Here is an 18,556-nt window from a genome sequence, read left to right as displayed (position 1 = left end):
TCTTGAAGTTTGGGAGATGATACCAGTAAAACCTGTGACATGTCAGGGTGTGGGGGGCGGGGGGCCTCAGGTAAGGGGACAGGTGAGGCTGGGCTCTCCGAGCACGCGGCCCGTCAGGAGAGGCTGAAGACCGGCAGGCAGTGATGCAGCTGCCCCTGCTTGATTCAAGTTGAATAGCTCATTCTCTCCCAGAAAACAGCTCATCTAATTATAAAAATATTACCAATATTGAGCAGAGATGTCTCACTTAATGTGTTTCTTTTTTCTGACTGCAGGTGGTGAAAGCATTTTTAATCAATTTAATTTATTTCTGTTTTTAAAACTATGGCTATCTGCCTTTAGTTTTATCATTTGCCTCCTCATATTTTCCTTAATTTTCTCTAACTTTCTAATGCATTGATTTGAAAGCTAATTTCTGCTGCGCCCCTGCTTTCATAGTCAACATCATCCCCATCTTGGGCTTCAGATTTGCCTTGTAGCACAATTGGCTGAAACTTACCACTTCTAACATGTGCACGTCACGTTTGGTTATTTTATGAAAGGCTCACTTTTATAATATTGATTTCTATTTCATTCATTTATTTTTTGGTATTCTTTTAACTTCCAAGCTGCTGGGCGTATCTTTAAAGTCATCTTTACACTCACTCTCCCCCCTCCCGGGCCTACATGATTCTGAAGTAACCTCATGGCATGATTTTATTCCATCCTTGTATGTTTCAGTACATACCTCTAAAATATGAGGGTTCTTTTTAAAAGCATAAGCATAGAACTTTCATATCACTTTCAAATTAATAAAACTACCAGTAATTCCTTAAATTATTAAATACTTATTCAGTGTTCAGATTTCTCCAGCTGACACAATTTTTTTGTTTGGTTTGTTCAAACCAGGTTCAATAAAATCCACACATTTTATGGGTATGCCTCCTAAGTCTTTCCTTTTTAAGAAAACATTAGGTGCATTCAGGTATAACTTACGTACAGTGGAATGCACTCCTTTTAGGTGTACAGTTCTCTGAATTTTAACAAATGCAACCACTCAGATAACCACCACAGTCAGATAACTGTGCCCAACGCCAAAACCTGCCGTCTTCCCCTGCAGTCAATACCCTGCTCCCAGCCCAACCCTGGAAACCACAGTGTCCTTGTTCTTGCAGTTCTGCTTTCCCTGAAGTCATGAAAAGGGAACCACACAGGATACAAGTGTTTCATCCCGGATTCCTTCACTCAGCAGAATGCTGTTGGGATGGGGCCGTGTTGCTGCCTCGTTCTTTCTGTCACAGTCCATTAGGACGTGTGCAAGTTTGTTGATCCATTCACCAGCTAATGGGTATCTGGATTGTTCCCAGGTAGTGTCACTCACAAATAAGGAAACAGCAAACAGTTGTGTACAGGTTTCTGTGTGGACATATCTCTTTATTTTTCTTGGGTAAATACTTAGGAAAGTGATTACTGAGCGTATGATACGAGTATGTTTACAAGAAACCGCCAAACCAATTTCCAAAATAACCATATCATGTTGCATCCCCACCACCGAGTTAAGAAAGTTCCAGCTGTTCCGTGTCATCACAGGCACTTGGTACTGCAGTGTTTAAATTCCAGCCATGCTAACAGGTGTGGAGGGACCCTCATTAAGGATTGAATTAGCCTTTCCCTAATGATGGATACTGTTCAGCATATTTTCCTATGCTCATTTGACATCCATGTATCTTTGTGGCTGACGCATCTGTCATATATTTTGGCCATTTTTGTTGGGTTGATGTTTTCCTATTATTGGCCTATGAGAGTTCTTTATATATTCTGCATATCAATTCTTTATCAGATTTATGTTTTGCAAATATTTTCTCCCACTATGCAGCTTTTCTTTTTATTTGATTAAAAATCCTTTCAAGAGCAAGAGCTTTCAATTTTGATGAAGTCTAACTTATCAATGCCTTTTTTTTTATGGTTCATGCTTTTGGTGTCACATCTAAAAAAATCTTTGCCCAATCCAAGGTCACAAAATTTTCTTTATGTTTTCCTTGAGAAGTTCTAGCATGTTTGGTTGGGGTTTTTGGCTTTATAATTAGGTCTATAATCTATTCTGAGTTAATTTTTGTATATGATATAAGGTGTCGGTCAAGGTTTATTTATTTCAAAAATGAATGTACAATTGTTCCAAAACCATTTATTGGAAAGGCAAGCTTTTCTCTACTGAATTGTCTTTGTGCCTTTGTCAAAAATCAATTGACCATATATGTGTGTGTCTATTTCTGGAAGGTCTATTACTATGTTCTATCGATCTTTGTTCCTATGCTTTGCCAATTCCACAAAGCCTTAATTCTTGCAGCTTTATCATAAGCATTCAAATCAGTTATGTATGAGTCCTCCACATTTGTTGTTCTTTTTCAAGACTCTTGTGGCTATTATGCCATTCCTGTGGCTTTCCATGTCACTTATAGAACTGGCTTGTCAATTTCTACAAAACTGGGCTTTTGTTCAGGATTACAGGAATTTATAGATCAATTCAGAGAGAACTGACATCTGAACACTATTGAGGTTTCCCGCCCAATAATACAAGATATCTCTCCATTTATTACTGTCTTTGATTTCTCTAATCAAAGTTTTATAATTTTCAGCATACAGATTTTGTTAAGTTAATCCATAAATATTTCATTCTTTTGGTGCTTTAATGATATTACCATCTTATATTTCCAGCTGTTCATTAACAGTGTGAATTTTCACACTGATGTTGTATCCTGCAACCTTGCTAAACTCTCTTATTGGTACTAGCAGCTTTCGGTAGACTCTTCGAGATGATCTACATGGCAACGATTTTGTCTGCATATGGAAACAAGCTTTATTTCTTCTTTACCAACCTATATGCTTTTCATTTTTTTTTTTTTCATTTTCCTTATTTCATTGGTTAGGAATTCCAGTACAATTTTACATAGGATGGTAAAAGCACAAATCTTTGCCTTGTTCTCCATCTTAGAGAGAAAGCATCAGGCCTTCACTATGATATGCAAGGTTAGCTGCGGCTCTGTCGGAGACATCCTTTGTCAGTTTGAGGAAGTCCCCTTTAATTCCGAGTTGACTTAGAGGTTTTGTTTGTTTGTTTTAATCTGAATAGATGTTGAGTTTGACAGATGCATTTTCTGCAACTATTGAAATGATCACATTGTTTTTATTCTTTACTCTTTTGATAAAGGAAATAACATTTATTTTCTAATGTAGAACCAGCATTGCATTCCTAGAAAAAAATCCCACTTGGTCATGATGTATATCACTTTTATATATTACTAATGTCATGTTGAGGATTTTTGCATCTATGCTTATGACGTATATCGGTCTGTAACTGACTTTCTTTGTAATATCTATTTGGTTTTTGTATCAGAGGAACACTGACCTCCATCTTGGGAAATGTTATTCCCACTTCTATTTTCTGAACAAATTTTTTCCTTAAATATTTGGAGAACTCCAGTAAAGCTTTCTGGGCCTGAGGTGTTCTCTGTTGGAAGGATTGAAATTATGAATTCAATGTTTTCATTAGGTATAGTGGTATTCATGGTTTCTGTTTCTTCTTGAGTGAGCACAGGTAGCTTGTGACTTATGAGGCATTCGCCTATTTCATGTAAGCTGTTGAATTATTGACATGAGGTAGTTTATAACATTTTCCTGTTATATTTTTAGTGTTAAGATCTACAGTGGTGTCTCTTTTCTCATTTCTGACATCAATAATCTGCTTTCTCCCTCTTTTTTTCTTATTCTCTATAGCCAGGGGTTTGTCAATTATATTGATCTTTCTGAAAAAAAACCAAAAGGCTTTTGGTTTCCTTGATTTGCTTTCTATTTTTCTGTTATTAATTTCTTTGATTTCTGCTCTTATCTTTACTACTTCCTTCCTTCTGCTTGGTTCAGTTTAATTAGTTCCCTCTTTTCTAGTTTCTTAACATGGAAGCTTAGATCAATGATTTGAGACCTTTCTTCTTTTCATTTGTTTTTTTCTTTTTTGGGTGGGAACATTTAAGATAGCAACTTTCATGTATACAGTACAGTTTTGTAGACTATAATCACCACGCTGTGCATTAGATCCCGGGAACTCGTTCATCTTATAACTGGGAGTTTGGACCCTTTGACCAGCATCTCCTCCTTCCCTCCGCCTATCCTCAACCCCTGGTAACCACCACTCCACTCTCTGTTTCTAGGAGATCAGCTCTTTTTTAGATTCCATATATAAGCGAGGCCAGACAGTATTTGTCTTTCTCTGTCAGACTTATCTTAGCGTAATGCCCTCAAGGTCCTTCTGTGTTGTCCCAAATGGGAGGATTTATTTCTTGTTGCTGCATAATATTCCACTATATATATAACATTTTCTTTGTCCATTCATTCATAGATGGCCCCTTAGGTTGTTTCCACGTCTGGCTGTTGTGAATAATGCTGCAATAAACATGGAAGTGCAGACATTTTTTCCATGTCCTGTTTTCATTTCCTTTGGATATATATCCAGAAGTGAGATTGCTAGATCATATGGTAGTTCTATTTTTAATATTTTGTGGAACTTCCATACTGTTTTCCACAGGGGGTGCACCAATTTACATCCACACCAACAGTGCACAAGGGTTCCCTTTTCTCCACATCCTGGCCAACACTTATCTCTTATCTTGTTGATGGTGGCCATTCCAACAGGTGTGAGGTGACATTTCATAGCGGTTTTGATTTGTGTTTCCCTGATGATTAGTGGTATTGAACACCTTTCCATGTACATGTTGACCATCTGTATATCCTTTCTGGAGAAATGTCTATTCAGTTCCCCTGCCCATTTTTTAATACGACTGTACTTTTTTTGCTATTAAGGTATATGAGTTCTTTATATATTTTGGATATTGACCCTTTATAAATATATGGTTTGCAAATATTTTCTCCCATCCCATAGGCTGACTTTTCATTTTGCATATTATTTCTTCTGCTGCCCATAAGCCTTTTGTTTTAATGTAGTTCCACTTGTTGATTTTTGCTTTTATTGCTTGAGCTTTTGGTTGTCATATCCAAAAAAAATGTTCCAAAGACCAATGTCAAGAAGCTTTTACCCTATATTTTCTTCTAGGACAATTTTACTTCTTGCTTCCAATTTTAATGTCTTTTATTTCTTTTTCTGCCTGATCGCTGTAGCTAGCGCTTCCAGTACTGTGATGAATAAGAGTGGTGAGAGTGGGCACCCTTATCTTGTTCCTGCACTTAGAGGAAAATATTTCAACCATTCGCTGTTGAGTATGGTGTTAGCTGTGGATCCGTTGTATATGGCCTTTATTATTTTCAGGTGTGTTCCCTCTATACCCAATTTGTTAAGTATTTTATTTAGTTGTTAAAGGATGTTGAACTTTGTCAAATGCTCTTTCTTCCATTGAGATGATCATATGATTTTTATTTTTCATTTTATTACTGTGCTGTATTACAGTTATTGATTTGCATATGTTGAAACATCCTCGCACCAGAGGGATAAATCCCACTTGGTCACGTGCAGGATCCTTTTAATGTGCTGTTGACTTCAGTTTGCTAGTATTTTGTTGAGAATTTCTTCTTTTTTAATATAGACATTTTAGTGCTCTACACTTCCATCCAAACTCTGCTTTAGCTATATTCCGCAAGAATTTTTCAATATTGATTTTCATTTTCATGCATCTCAAAATATTTTCTAATTTCCTCTGTCACTTCCCCTTTGGTCCATGTGTTACTTGGGAGTTTTTTTAGTTTCCAGATATTTGGAGATTTATCTGTATATTTCTCTGTTATTGATTTGTGACAACTATATTGTGGCCAAAGAACAAATTGTGTACATTTTTAATTATTTAAAATATGTTGATTTGTGTTACGGCCTAGAACACGGTCTGTGTAGGTGAATGTTCCAGAGGAAGACAAAAAATATCTATTCTGTTGTTGTTAAGTAGAGTGTTCTATAAATGTCAATTTAATCACCTTGATGGAGAGTATTGTGTAAGTTCTGTAAGTCCTTATTGATATTCTGCCTTCTTGCTCTATTAATTACTGAGAGATGAGTACTGAAATCTCCAAATATAATTGTGGCTCTGTCTATTTCCTGTTCAGTGGAAGCTCTTTTATTAGACGCACACACATTTAGAATTGTCATGCCTTCTTGGCATGTTTTTAATTATGCATTTTTAGCTATGGAATGCCCCTCCTCCTCCCTGTAACACTTGTTCTGAATTCTAATTTGTCTCATATTAACACAGTCCCTCCAGCTTTCTTCTAATTTGTATTTGCCTGCTATATCTTTTCCATGTTTTTACTTTTATCTATTCTATATCTTTATATTAAAAATGACTCCCTTGTGGACATTATATATTTGAGGATGAAAACCTTACAAGCTCTCCTTTTAATGAGAGAGTTTACACCTTTGTATTTAAATCTACCATCTTGTAGTTATTAGATGTTTTGGGGTTTTTTTAACGTTTGTCCCTCTGTGCTTTGATCCTGTGTTCTCTTTTTCTGACCTGATTTTGTGTTGAGTATTTGTTACGATTCCAATTCTATCTGCTCTATTGTTCTATTAGTCATCGCTCTTTTTAATTTTTAAGTGCTTGCTGTATGCTTTACAATATGTGTCTAGTTTATTAGAGTTCACCTTCAAATGATATCACACCACTTAGTGAATGGTGTGAGAGCCTCGCAGCTCTGTATCTCCACTTCCTTCCCCCACCTCTGTGAGTGTTGGCATTATTTCAATTTTACATATATATATGCGCATACTACAGAGCTACTTTTTATTCTTTATGCAGTTAGTTATCTTTTAGAGCAATTAAAAACTAGGAAAATAAATATTTCACCTGAATGCATTCCATTTATAACACTCCTTATTTCTTTGCGCAGATGTAAGGTGCTCTCTGCCATCATATCACTCCTTCTTGATAAACTTCTTTCTAATGTTTTGAACTGCAGGTCTACTGACGATGAAGTCTTTTCAGCTTTCGTTTGTTTGGGAAAAAATCTCTATTTCACCCTAGTTTTTGATCACTGTTTTTGCTTGGTCCTTCACCAAGAGATTTTTATTTCAGTCCTTTAAAGATGTCACTTTGTTGCCTTTTGTTGAGGACAAATTCTGACAATAAAACTCCTGAAGTTTTAAACTTCGTTCCTATCTGTGCAATGTGTCTTTCTTCTCAGTCTGTCTTCAAGATTTGCTCTTCATCTTTGAGGCAGAAGTGTGAATGTGATTTGTACAGCTTTCAGTTTGGAGCTGCTTTTTTGCTTTTGCAGGTTTTCTGCCTGGGGTTCACTGAGTCTCTCGGATCCATGTTTTGATCACTTTCATCATTTTTTTTATCACCTTTGGTCATTATGTATCAAAATATTTTTTTCTGCCATGTTCTCTCTCCTTCTCCTGAGACTTCAATTATATGGATGTTAAACCATTTGATATTATCTCATAGCTCTGGGAAAGCATGCTCCATTTTTCACTGTTTTCTTTTTCCATTACAATTTATGTAACTTCTATTGACTTATCTTTAAGTTCACTCATTCTTTCCTTGGCTGTGTCACATCTACTCATGAGTCCATCAAAGTAATTCTTCATTTCTGATACTATGTCTCTTTTTTCTAGTATTTCAATTTGACTCTCTTATATTTCCACGCCTGTGATGAAATTCTCCATCTATTCAGGCACGTTGCCCTCCTTTTCCATTAGACTCATTAATATTTTAACCATAGTTATTTCAAAGTCCCTGTCTGATAGTTCCAACATCTGTGCCATCTTAGGATCAGGTTCTGTTGATTATTTTATCTCTTGACAATGGTTTACCATTTCTTCTTTCTTTGTGTGTCTTGTAACGTTTTTACTGAACACCATACATCATGAGTAGAGCAATAGAGAATGAGGTAAACAGGATTTTCTCCTGGAAATGGGCACGACTTTTCCTCCGTTAAGCTGTTAGTGAATGAGGTGTGTCAGTGTATTCAGGAGTTGACCTGGATTTCGATTTTGTAGCTATGATTGCCTTCAATGCCCTACAGGCTTCAAAATGCTTTAACAATGCTTCTGCTTAGGTTAAGATGTGGGGTGTCTGACAGTCTTCGTTAATATGTGTGCCCCCCTCCCTCAGCTTTCAGCCATCCCTATATTCTTGCACCACACAAAAGGGTCACTCTCCATGTCCTGCTGTGGCACCAGTGGCAAATGTCTGTTGCTTTCCACTCCAACTTGCTAGGCTGGTTAGTGGGAAGGAGTCCTGGTCCCATCTCTGTCTTAGATAACCTTGTTATCTGGGCTTTGTGTGTGACTGTTTTCTAGCGTTTCTGCTTCTTTTAACAAAGTTGAGGAATTTTACAGTCCTCTTCTCAATTTTATGAACAGATTTGAAGTTATGTATTCGGATTATAATTATTATGATAATCTCTTCTCCATCAAGAAAATTGCTTTGAATTTTTCATTCATTTCTGTAACCAAATTAGCAAATGTTCACATATATTCTACGTGATTGACAGAAATTGTTGATAATTACAGATACTTTGAAACCTGATTTTCCCATTCTTAGTTATTGCTGTAGATTAATTTCTCAATTAGCTGAGAAAATTGAGAAAAAAAATACATTTTTATGAGATAAACTTTTCCCAAATTTCGCATATTTGAGAAAGGATTCTAAAGTGATAGTGCGGTCATGATTTGAAAATTAGAGGAAACATAAGTTCAAGGCTGTTTTTTAAATCTTACTGATAATTGCTTGAGAAAATGGGATCAGTATGAAGGCATTCCAAATAAGCATATAAACAAAAGTAAACAACACCAAACAAAACATTAGCAGCCCAGAATAAGGACAAATCAGACTAAAAGGAATGACAAAAAAACCATAAAAATCAGGATATAATAACATGACAGAGAAATACAAAAATAGGAAATCAATATAAGTATGCTAAACCACATTCTTAAAAGGCAAAGGCAGAGACTGTGCTTTTAAACAATTCGCCCAAGCTTCAAACAAAAGATAAGACAAATATTGACAAGAAAGACAAAATAGAAAGGTACAGTGGTAGCAACATCAACCTCTTTTTTTTTTTTTTTTTGGCTGAGGAAGACTGGCTCTGAGTTAATATCCATTGCCATTTTTCCTATTCTTTTTTTTTATGGAGCCACCACCACAGCATGGCTGCTAACAGATGAGTGGTGTAGCTCGGTGCCCAGGAACCAAACCCAGGCCACCAAAGCAGAGCATGGTGAACTTAACCACTAGGCCAACTGGGGCTGGCCCGCAACATTAACTTTACACAAAGTAGAATTTGAAGTGAAAACATTAGATGTGACAAAGTCAACCCACTGCTTATCTGAGAGTGTCTTTCCTTGCTTGTGCAGATGTAAGACTTTCTTGTTGGGAACACGTTTCTTCCATCACTGACACTTTCCTCATACTTCTCTGAGGTTCCCCATGGAGTAATCACATCTAAGACTGTGGAGTGATCTGGAGCCATGTCCACTTCTGAGTCCTTCAAGTAGGGCCTCTCCCACTCACAGAATTCCGTTTAGTGAGCAAGTCCACGGCTTTGCCACATTCAATACTTCCACTGCATTCTATTTGTTTTTTAAGCAGTCAAATGAATGCAGATATGTTGTTTGCTTTCTATTTTACACCACCTTCTCTCATTATTATCACCTCTTTTTTGTTGCCACAGCTACATAAGCTAATTTTTCTGTTGTCTTCCATCATTAGGTCCAGAATCAGTTCTTCTCTTTAATGTTTTAATTGCCAGTTTTCAAGTTTCCTTGCATCTTTTCTCATTTCTTCAAACTCTTTCCATATCTCTTTGCATCTGGGCCAGCTCCCTTTTGTTTTTCCTTTACTGCTTTTCTATAAAGCTCATTCTTTTCCTATGAAGGTAAATCAAAAGTTGATTCATCCAACATGTTTATAACATGTTTTTCCTGTGCAAAAGCCTTTTCCCAGATCTGTTTTCTTCTACATCTTTTCAGCAAACGCGTCTTTCAGAAAGCAGACTATTTTCAGGCGCCCCGCCTCACCTTCCATCTCCTCTCCTTCTCTCTCTTTAGTCATCTTTGAATGAGGTGAGGCACAGCCAGGGTTTTTTTTTTTTTTGCAACAATATGTTAGTAGAATCAGGCTCTTTGATCTTAAGCTGAAGGGCAATAGGATACAGACAACTTTCAGACGAATCTCCAGTTTCCAGCAAACTAGTATTTCATGTATCTTTACTGGATGGGGCCTGAATTAATTCTCTTCTTCTCCAAGTACTTGACACTCTGAGTATAAGTGATTTTATTTCTGAACAGCTTGAAGGACTCTTTCTTACTTTTAGAAGTAGAGTACAGAGACTCCTTAGAGAGCAGATTCCACCCTGGCCCTGCCTCCACCTCTACTTGAGATGAACCTCACATGCTAAGATCAATGCAACCTCCTTTCCCTCCTCCTGGGAGAAGGGGGATGATGATGGAGGAGGCACAGTGACACAGCCTTGTCCCACATGCAGAGAAGCTCCTGAAGAGGAGGGAATGACCGTGTGGGTGACACACCGCCCGCCCCTCCTGCAGGCTGGCCCTGAATCAGTTTTTGCAGTCTGGAAATGAATGAGTCCTAGCTTTTTTCTCAATTCAACCCATTCACACTTAATTAGAGATAATTCCTTAAAAGGCTGCCAAATTATTCACTGGAGACCTTAGTTTCTAGTTCAATAGTAATGTTGCAAATTTTTGTGTGCTTGGATTTATTTTTCACTGAGAAGACTCTCTGCCTTCTCTGGGCTGCTCTGCTTATTGAGGACAAGCTCACATTTTCCTGAAGGAAGCATGGGTCCCGAGTCGAGGAATGATGGAAAGTTCCACAACACTCCGTAGAGAGCCCGGACCTTACAACACAGCTCCAGTGGGATGATGGGATTCACCTTGCATGAAGAGACCCCCAAGGCTGGGCCAGCCACGGCCCCATCCCCACCACTCCTGTCTACTCCTGTGGCTTAGCCATACTCAACCACGTTTGATCACCCAATGGATCAACATTCTCCCCCATGTTTCTGTCTTTGAATGATCCACTCCCTCCATCTGTCATTCCATTCCCCTCTTCCCGCCCTGGTAAAGTGCTGCTGAGTCTTCGTGATGTGTTTCAGGTGGCTTCACCCCCATTCCCTGACAACCCTCCTCCTAAGACTCTCCGCAGATGTCTGCAGCGGGCACACACGATCAGGGCCATGCAATCATCTACCGACTTGCATATTCCCCATTAAAGCGAGAGCTTTTCAACAGCGCCTTGTGTGGCCCCAGCTCTGCAGCAACCTGCAGAGGAGGTGCCCGATGACAGCTGGGCCTACTGAGTGAAGACAAGAATGTGAAGATTGAGCCAGCCCTGATGGGCTAGTGGTTAAAGTTGGGCATGCTCTGCTTCAGTGGCCCAGGTTCAGTTCCCAGGTGCAAAACCATCCCACTCGTCTGCCAACAGCCATGCTGTGGTGGTGGTTCACATAGAAGAACTAGAAGTAATTACGACTAGAATGTGCAGCTATCTACAGGGGTTTGGGGAGGAAAAAAAAGAGAGAGAGAGGAAGATTGGTGACAGATGTTAGCTCAGGGTGAATCTTTCCCAGCAAAAAAAAAAAAAAAGTGCTAACATTAAACAAAAGAGAATGTGAATATTTACCATCAGTTGCTACACTTCAAAGTAGCCAGCTTTTCTCAGATCTGAGTATACAATGGCGGACCATCACTATCAGCAACATAAGCGAGTCTAATATATATCAAAACTAAAGTTTCTGATAGTATTTATTAAATTTTAGATGACATCCAAATTCATCCAAACCGTGCTCATATTATCTGAGACCTGTTTGCCTCAGGTCTTCTTAATTCTTAATTCTTAATCAACAACAGATCAGGGGTGCTGTAACGTTAATAGCCTCACAGGTCACCTGCCCTGATATCTCTACCCACTGCGACCTCTAACACAGTTCCACAAAAGTAGACTTACTCAAAACCGCTTTCTAGTGTCACATTCTTTAAGCTCATGATACAAATTGCCATTGTCCTTAAGCAACGCCGCATACCCAACATTACTCCAAGAACGATTATTACACAAAAATTACTACCTATCCAAGAAAGGAAAATGAGCTTAGCCGCTAGCCCTGTTTAAAATGAAGGGGTTTGACTCATTGTTCTGGGTTCTCTTGGAGTCCTGACGGTGCTTCTTTGATTAAATGAAGGATGATCAGTAAACTATATCTATGATTTTGAGGTCATTTACCTACTTCTGAATATAACAATTTATAACAAGATTGATCAATTTAAAATATCAGTTATATAATATATTTCTACATTGTATATTATTATATTATATACAATATACATATTTTATATTATAAATATATAATATAATATAAACATAAATTAAACATAACATTTAAGTTTATTCATAATAGGATATAAAAATGTAACAGCAATTTTTAATAACTTTTAACAATATATCTGAAAATTTGCACATAAAATATTTTAATAAAGTTATATTGTCTCATTAATTTCAGTAAAATTGAGACAATGTAATTTTTAACTGACTCGTAGTTTCCACCACCTTCCTTCTTTACTTGCTCCCTCTCCCAAGTTCTCTGTTAAGCAGTTGATAACATACAAACAACCCCTTAAATGTGTTCTTTGGACTAAGGGACAATTAGTACAGTCAGGAGTCACTTTACGATGGGGATACGTTCTGAGAAATGCGTTGTTAGGTGATGTCGTCCTTGTGGGAACGTGATAGGGTGACTTACATAAACCTAGATGGTGTAGCCTATGGCCCAGCTGAGCTGTGTGGTACTAATCTTATGAGACCGCCGTTGTCTATGCGGTCTGTCATTCACTGAAACATCATTATCTGCATGCTTTCCAGAGTACTAATTTCTGAGAATTCTCCAACTTATCAAAAAATCAAACTTTTCATGAAGCAAGTCAGAAATGTCCATCTCAAAACAAATGCATCAGGCTGTTATTAAATAACCTTTGGAGACAGATAGACTTCTCCCGAAAAGATAAGTAAAACTCTAAGTGCTACATTCTTAAGTCCAAGAAAAAAAAAATGCAGAGATTTGACATCCAGTAGGCCGGGTTAGAATTAATGGTTATTCTATTATCGTTTGTATTAGTAAAAAATATTATTTTATTTTGTCATTTAAAATAGCTTACTCAAAAAATCAAAAGCTAAAATTAACACAAACCTGCTTTCAATAAAGTGTGAAATGTTTGCTACACAATAGTAAGTAAACAATATCCACTTGAGAGAAAAGCTATGATAAGTTGCCATAAGCTCCTTCAACTAAACAGATATTCAGCGTGTTCACAGTATGAATTTTCTAAGAAGAGGATTAAGGTAGACTGCAAAATGTCCATATGATATTCCAAGAGGAGCCGAGGGAAGGAAAATTCACTCCAAGATTCTGTTGGAACAGTTGAACTACTTTCACTATTTTTTAAACCAAATTTGCCGATCATTTTGGTGACAGTTATTGCCAATGCATTAGGAAAATAAAATAATATTCTTTCATAAACCAAAAGAGCCATTTAAAACTTTGGAATCCTTGTATAATATATGCTATCTAATCATCTTTTATCATCATTAAACTAAGTAGGAAACATGATCATCTTAGTGTAAAATGTTTATAAATGTATGTATGTGTGTGCAATGCTCATTCAGATTTTAATAACTGAGTAATGCATAATTATAAGGACAGAAGGCATGTTTCAGTCAGGAATCATTAAGGCCTGTGAAAAACACAAATAGTTGAGTTGTTCTTCCTGACTCATTTCCAAACAAGATCCATAGCCAATTAGAACACATAAGGTAGGCAAACAGAGAAGAAAATAAATACATCTCCTACACCAGCACTGCGTTACCCACAGGCACTCACGCACCCTCATGACTAAACTGTACAGACACACACTGAGACAAACTTGGGAGGTAGGAAATTACAGGAAGATAATGTAATTCTGAAGTCATAAAATATTCCACAATGGAAGGTGTTGCAAGATAATTTTGGCAAGAGGAACATTTGCTTTTATAACATGATCATGTGTTAAGGTGATTCTAAAAATCAATTTAAAAATTCATAAGATGATTTTATTCTCCTGTTACTATATAGGTTTATTACACAATCTTTCATCCAAAGCTGATTTCATGAGAATCTCTTCCAGGACAAATGTTCTTTCAGGTCACTAGACTCCAAAGATAGAACAAAATCCATCTTCCAAGCAGTATATTTTTATAGACCATTCCCAATATCACCCCCGATGTGAAGATAAAATTCACGAAAATCATACGCGTGCCTGTGTCCTGCGGACGAGGGAGCTTTGCCGCATGCACCGCACCCCACACAAGCAATATTTTTTTAACAAGTTGCCTGATCAATTAGTGCCCCCATTAAGAGCTATCAATCAGTAGATTTGGTCCAACTCTAAAAATAGAGCACCAAAAATACAACTCTATGCATATCCCATCAGCCAACTCTTCATCTTAAAACAGATTCCATACTCCAAAAGCACAGTGAATGAGCCACCCCAAACTCAATTTCTTTATAAAAAAGAATCATGCCTGTGAGAAGAAATTATATTTTACTGAAAGAATTGTTTCAGTAAAATGACAAATGTAGTTTTCATACCTAAAACTAACTTGTAGCTCAAGCAAAAAAAATAAATAAATAAAAAGCACATTGTCACCACTATTTGGGCACCAACCTGGTATAGGCTGAGGTGTTAACACCATTGTGGGAAGAGGCCTGGAGGCAGGAACTGGCCTGGACAGGGACATAGAGACTTGATTTGCCAACAAATGAGGCTTCTCATGCCCATGGAGCCATCTTGATTCCTCGGGATATATCCATGTTGAGTCCAGGGCAAAGGAATTATTAAAAAAGATCTGTCCAAGAGGAAAGCAAGTATAACATTTAAGACAGCTAAAGACTACTATAAAATATTCATCTTGTCTTACATGGATCAAATATTGGAGATCCTATAAGTAGGGAGTCTATAAAAGCATCATTCCACAACTTAAAGATCCATGTGGCTCCAATACCAATCATCTTCTAGTTAAAGTTATCTGGGCTGGTCTTCAACTACTGACTTGGTTAATTCAGCCCAGCAGCCAGTTGACAGATTAGGAATCACCCCAGCGAGAGCAGCAGTGTGGTCTAGAAAGAGTCACCACTTTACTTATTTATACTTTTCAAGTAAACAAAGTGTAGTCGGTAAATTTGAATTCAAAAGCCAAGATAAACCATCAGAAAGGTGAACACCCAAAGCAATAATAGCAAGAAAAACTTGCTTTTAGAATTTATACCTGAATAATATGATGTTTAAGTTTAGATATTCATCAATGGTTACAAATTTAAACTAAAAAATTTAAACAGTAGATTCTGATTCAGAATTGTAAATTTTATATTGTTCTATGCAATCCAAATTCTTTAAGCTAAAACAAAATGATCCCCTCCCCATCTGCTAGTGTTTTTGAACAGACAGGCCTTACTCTGAAGGGATTTCCCTCCACAATTACATGGCCCACCACTGCAATTAGAATGTGGAAAATACATGTTGTTATGGAAACACCCAGAAACCTAATAATTAAAAGTCCGTTTATCCAACTAAACCATTTGCATTTTTACCTTACAATTAGGTATCCTTTTGTCTATCCAGCTTTTCCCAATAGGAGGTGGAAGAGCAGATGGGCAGAAATGTGGGAAAGTGGGCACCAACTCCACAGTGGAAGGTGGGGACAGTCCTATCGATGGAGAATGGCCACCAAACAGCCACTGAAACCCAAGAAAAGAGAAGAGAGTTCTCATTAGCCTACATCAATCAACTCTAATTTGTACCAAAAGATGATGGGGTAACTTTTTTACAAAGGGAATTTAAAAATGTATGCATTTGATTATGAGAAAAACTCTCCCTTTCCCCAGTCAAGAAAAACCATAAAAGTTTATCATTTAAATTTAAAATATAAATTTAAAAATTAAAATATAAGTTTAAAAACACACAAAAGTTTTCATATCTGAATCATCACAAAGCATTACCAACATTACAGTCTGTAGTATCGAGAAAGAACCTCTAAGCACAAAACCATGAGATCTTAGTGAGAAATGGGCTTCTGCTCTGAGATAATGAGAAGCCAAGATGGAAAGGTGAAATGCGGGGTGTTCCCTTTATAGTTCTTGAATTCTTTTCGAGAGCAAGAAGAGAGCTATATTTCATGATGATCCTCTTAATACAACATTTTGTATTAATTATACTTATTTTAAAAGCAAATATGACTAATAATAAAACTAGCTAAAGGGTTAAGATTCAAAGTTCCCCAAGGGTCACAAATGCAAACAGATTCCAAGTCAAGGAACACGTAGGTTGGCTTATCACGTAACTGAAGATCCAGTGCACAGACTGGAATAGCAAACGCCAGACGAGGCAGGTAGTTCAGGAGACAGTCTCCCGAATGCAACACCTGAATCTCCATCAGTGGGGAACTAATAAGATCATTGCTCAGTGACGTGGAACACTTCCCTATCTATTTGTTTTAAAATCATAAAAGTGTTTTTTATTTTCCTGTTATGTGAAAATGTTCTTCTGGTTCTAAATATTGTTATTTAACAGAAAATATGTAGCACTAAAATATTTAAAAGATTAATACTAAGTTCCTTGGGTTTTTCTTTTTAAATTTACACGAGAAAGAAATGCAGTGTTCTATACAAAAAAAGAGAAAAAATGTAGTTCCTTGACATTATATACCTCTAGTGGTGGCACTCTGATATAACAACCCCTTCAAAAAACTGAAAAAGCTACCGTTTATTCATAAAACCCCATATCAACTCCATCACACGTCAAAATGCAATGTCCGGTATCACATATGAGATGTATCATTAATTCTAGAGACTAATTTAGGAGGAGTTTAACAACATCTTTTAGAAATGCTCACAATATTGGAATTAAATTAATTAAATGCTGTATTCTAACATACCGCTCATTTGAATATGCTAATGAGGACAATCCTTGGAATAAAATACATTTTACTCCCTGATTTAAATGCATCTGCATAGTTAGACAGCAAACAATGGATCTTGCCAAAACCAGCCTGTGTTGCTCTGTTGCACCATTAATCAAAGGTGCAATCACTTTTTATTTTTAATTCCAGGTTTAAACGCCAAACTCTTCTGAAGTCCAATACAGCATTGGCTAATTTGGCAGGCCCAGGCAGACGCAGGCTGCGGGGGAAATCACCGGTAACATTTCTCAGTATTAAAGGCAGGATTTCCCTGCCGGCTTCCATTGGTTTGAATTTTCTTAAGCATTGTCCTGAGTCTATTTTCAAATGGGGAAAAAAAAAACACCCAGATCAGAATCAGAAATAGCTATTGATTCCCAGCTTGCTTTTCAAGTCTGGCAGAGACTGTAAAAGTATTAACTTCTCTGCAATAAGTCGGCCACGGTACGCGGCTGCCACGCTCGGCTCCAGCGGCTGCTACTTCAGCACCGCGCTGTGGACAGCGACCCCGGCCCAGGCGAAAGTTGCCGCCAGGAGGTCCCGCTCTGGCCTTGGGGTGCGGGTCTCCAGACCGCTCAGCTGAGAGATCGGGAGGAAATACCGCAAAAACTGCCGAAGGTAGAACGGGACGTCGAAGCATGAACTTTGTTGCCAATGCATGGCTGCCAGCCTGCGCCCTGATGGTTTGGGGAGCCTAGGGCCACCGAGGGAGGAAAGAGCGCGAGCCACAAGGCCAGAGACCCCTGGGACGGGCGAGGGCCGCGCCCAGGGTCAGGAGGGGAGCCGGCGACCCCGAGCCCGGGGCCGGGGACGGGAGACACGTTACCTGCCCGTGGAGCACGGGGTAGTGATGCACGGCGGCGGCGGCGTGGTCTGGCGCAGAGGGCAGCGGCAGCAGCGGCAGCAGAGGCTCGCCAGGGGCCGGCCAGCCCGGCAGCCCCGGGAGCAGCGGAGGGGCCGGGGGCTGGGCCGATGCGAGCAACAAGGGTCGGGGCGCGACCCCGGTGCCCAGCCGGAGCAACCCGGCCGAGCCGGGGACCATCCAAATCCAGGGTGGCGGCGGCTGCGGGTCTGCATTCATCGGCCAGAGGAGATGCTGCCGCCTCCGGGGTTGCTGCTGCTGCTGCAGCTGCCGCCGCCGCCGCTGGAGCCTGGCGCCCACCAGCATCCTACATCCCCGCGCGAGCGGCGGCGGCGGGGGCGGCAGGCGCCCGAGGTGCGGGCCGGCGGCGGCGCGGGCTCCGGAGCGAACTCACTTGGTTCCGCGGCGCGGCCGCTCGCTCCGCCCCTGCCCCGCGCGGGGAGCCCCTCCTCCCGCCCGCCGCCCTCCCCTCCGAGCGCGGCAGCCCGCGCCGCGGCCGCCCCCGGGCCCGGCCCGGCCAGCCCGCGCCCCCGGACCTGGGCCCCGGCCCCGCCCGCCAGCGCTCCCTCCCCCGCCAGGCCGGGCCCCGCGCGCCCGCGCTCTGGACCCCCGCGGCGGCGGGCGGGGAACGGAGGAGGGGCTCGCGTGCCGAGGATCCCGCGGATCGCGCCCCCGGGCTCCGGAGCGGCCGCGGGAGGCAGCCGGC

The 18,556-nt window shown here is 39.6% G+C and overlaps 1 protein-coding gene across 1 annotated transcript in view; it reads right to left on the bottom strand.

Moving 5' to 3' along the window:
- The window catches only part of TCERG1L (transcription elongation regulator 1 like), a 223,690-nt gene extending 205,395 nt beyond the window's left edge, over positions 1–18,295 (bottom strand). Inside the window, exons 1-3 of the mRNA XM_070560987.1 lie at positions 17,815–18,295; positions 15,622–15,768; positions 14,699–14,879 (exon numbers count right to left, since the gene is read on the bottom strand). Of these exons, the coding sequence (XP_070417088.1) occupies positions 14,699–14,879; positions 15,622–15,768; positions 17,815–18,156 (670 nt within the window). The 5' untranslated portion in view covers positions 18,157–18,295. The remainder of the gene's footprint in view (positions 1–14,698; positions 14,880–15,621; positions 15,769–17,814) is intronic.
- Positions 18,296–18,556: the final 261 nt, after the last annotated feature.

This window comes from Equus przewalskii, chromosome 1, assembly GCF_037783145.1.
Source record: "Equus przewalskii isolate Varuska chromosome 1, EquPr2, whole genome shotgun sequence".
Taxonomy (NCBI): domain Eukaryota; kingdom Metazoa; phylum Chordata; class Mammalia; order Perissodactyla; family Equidae; genus Equus; species Equus przewalskii.
The sequence above is the reverse complement of the archived record's forward strand: the minus strand, read 5'-3'. Positions and strand labels throughout refer to the sequence as shown.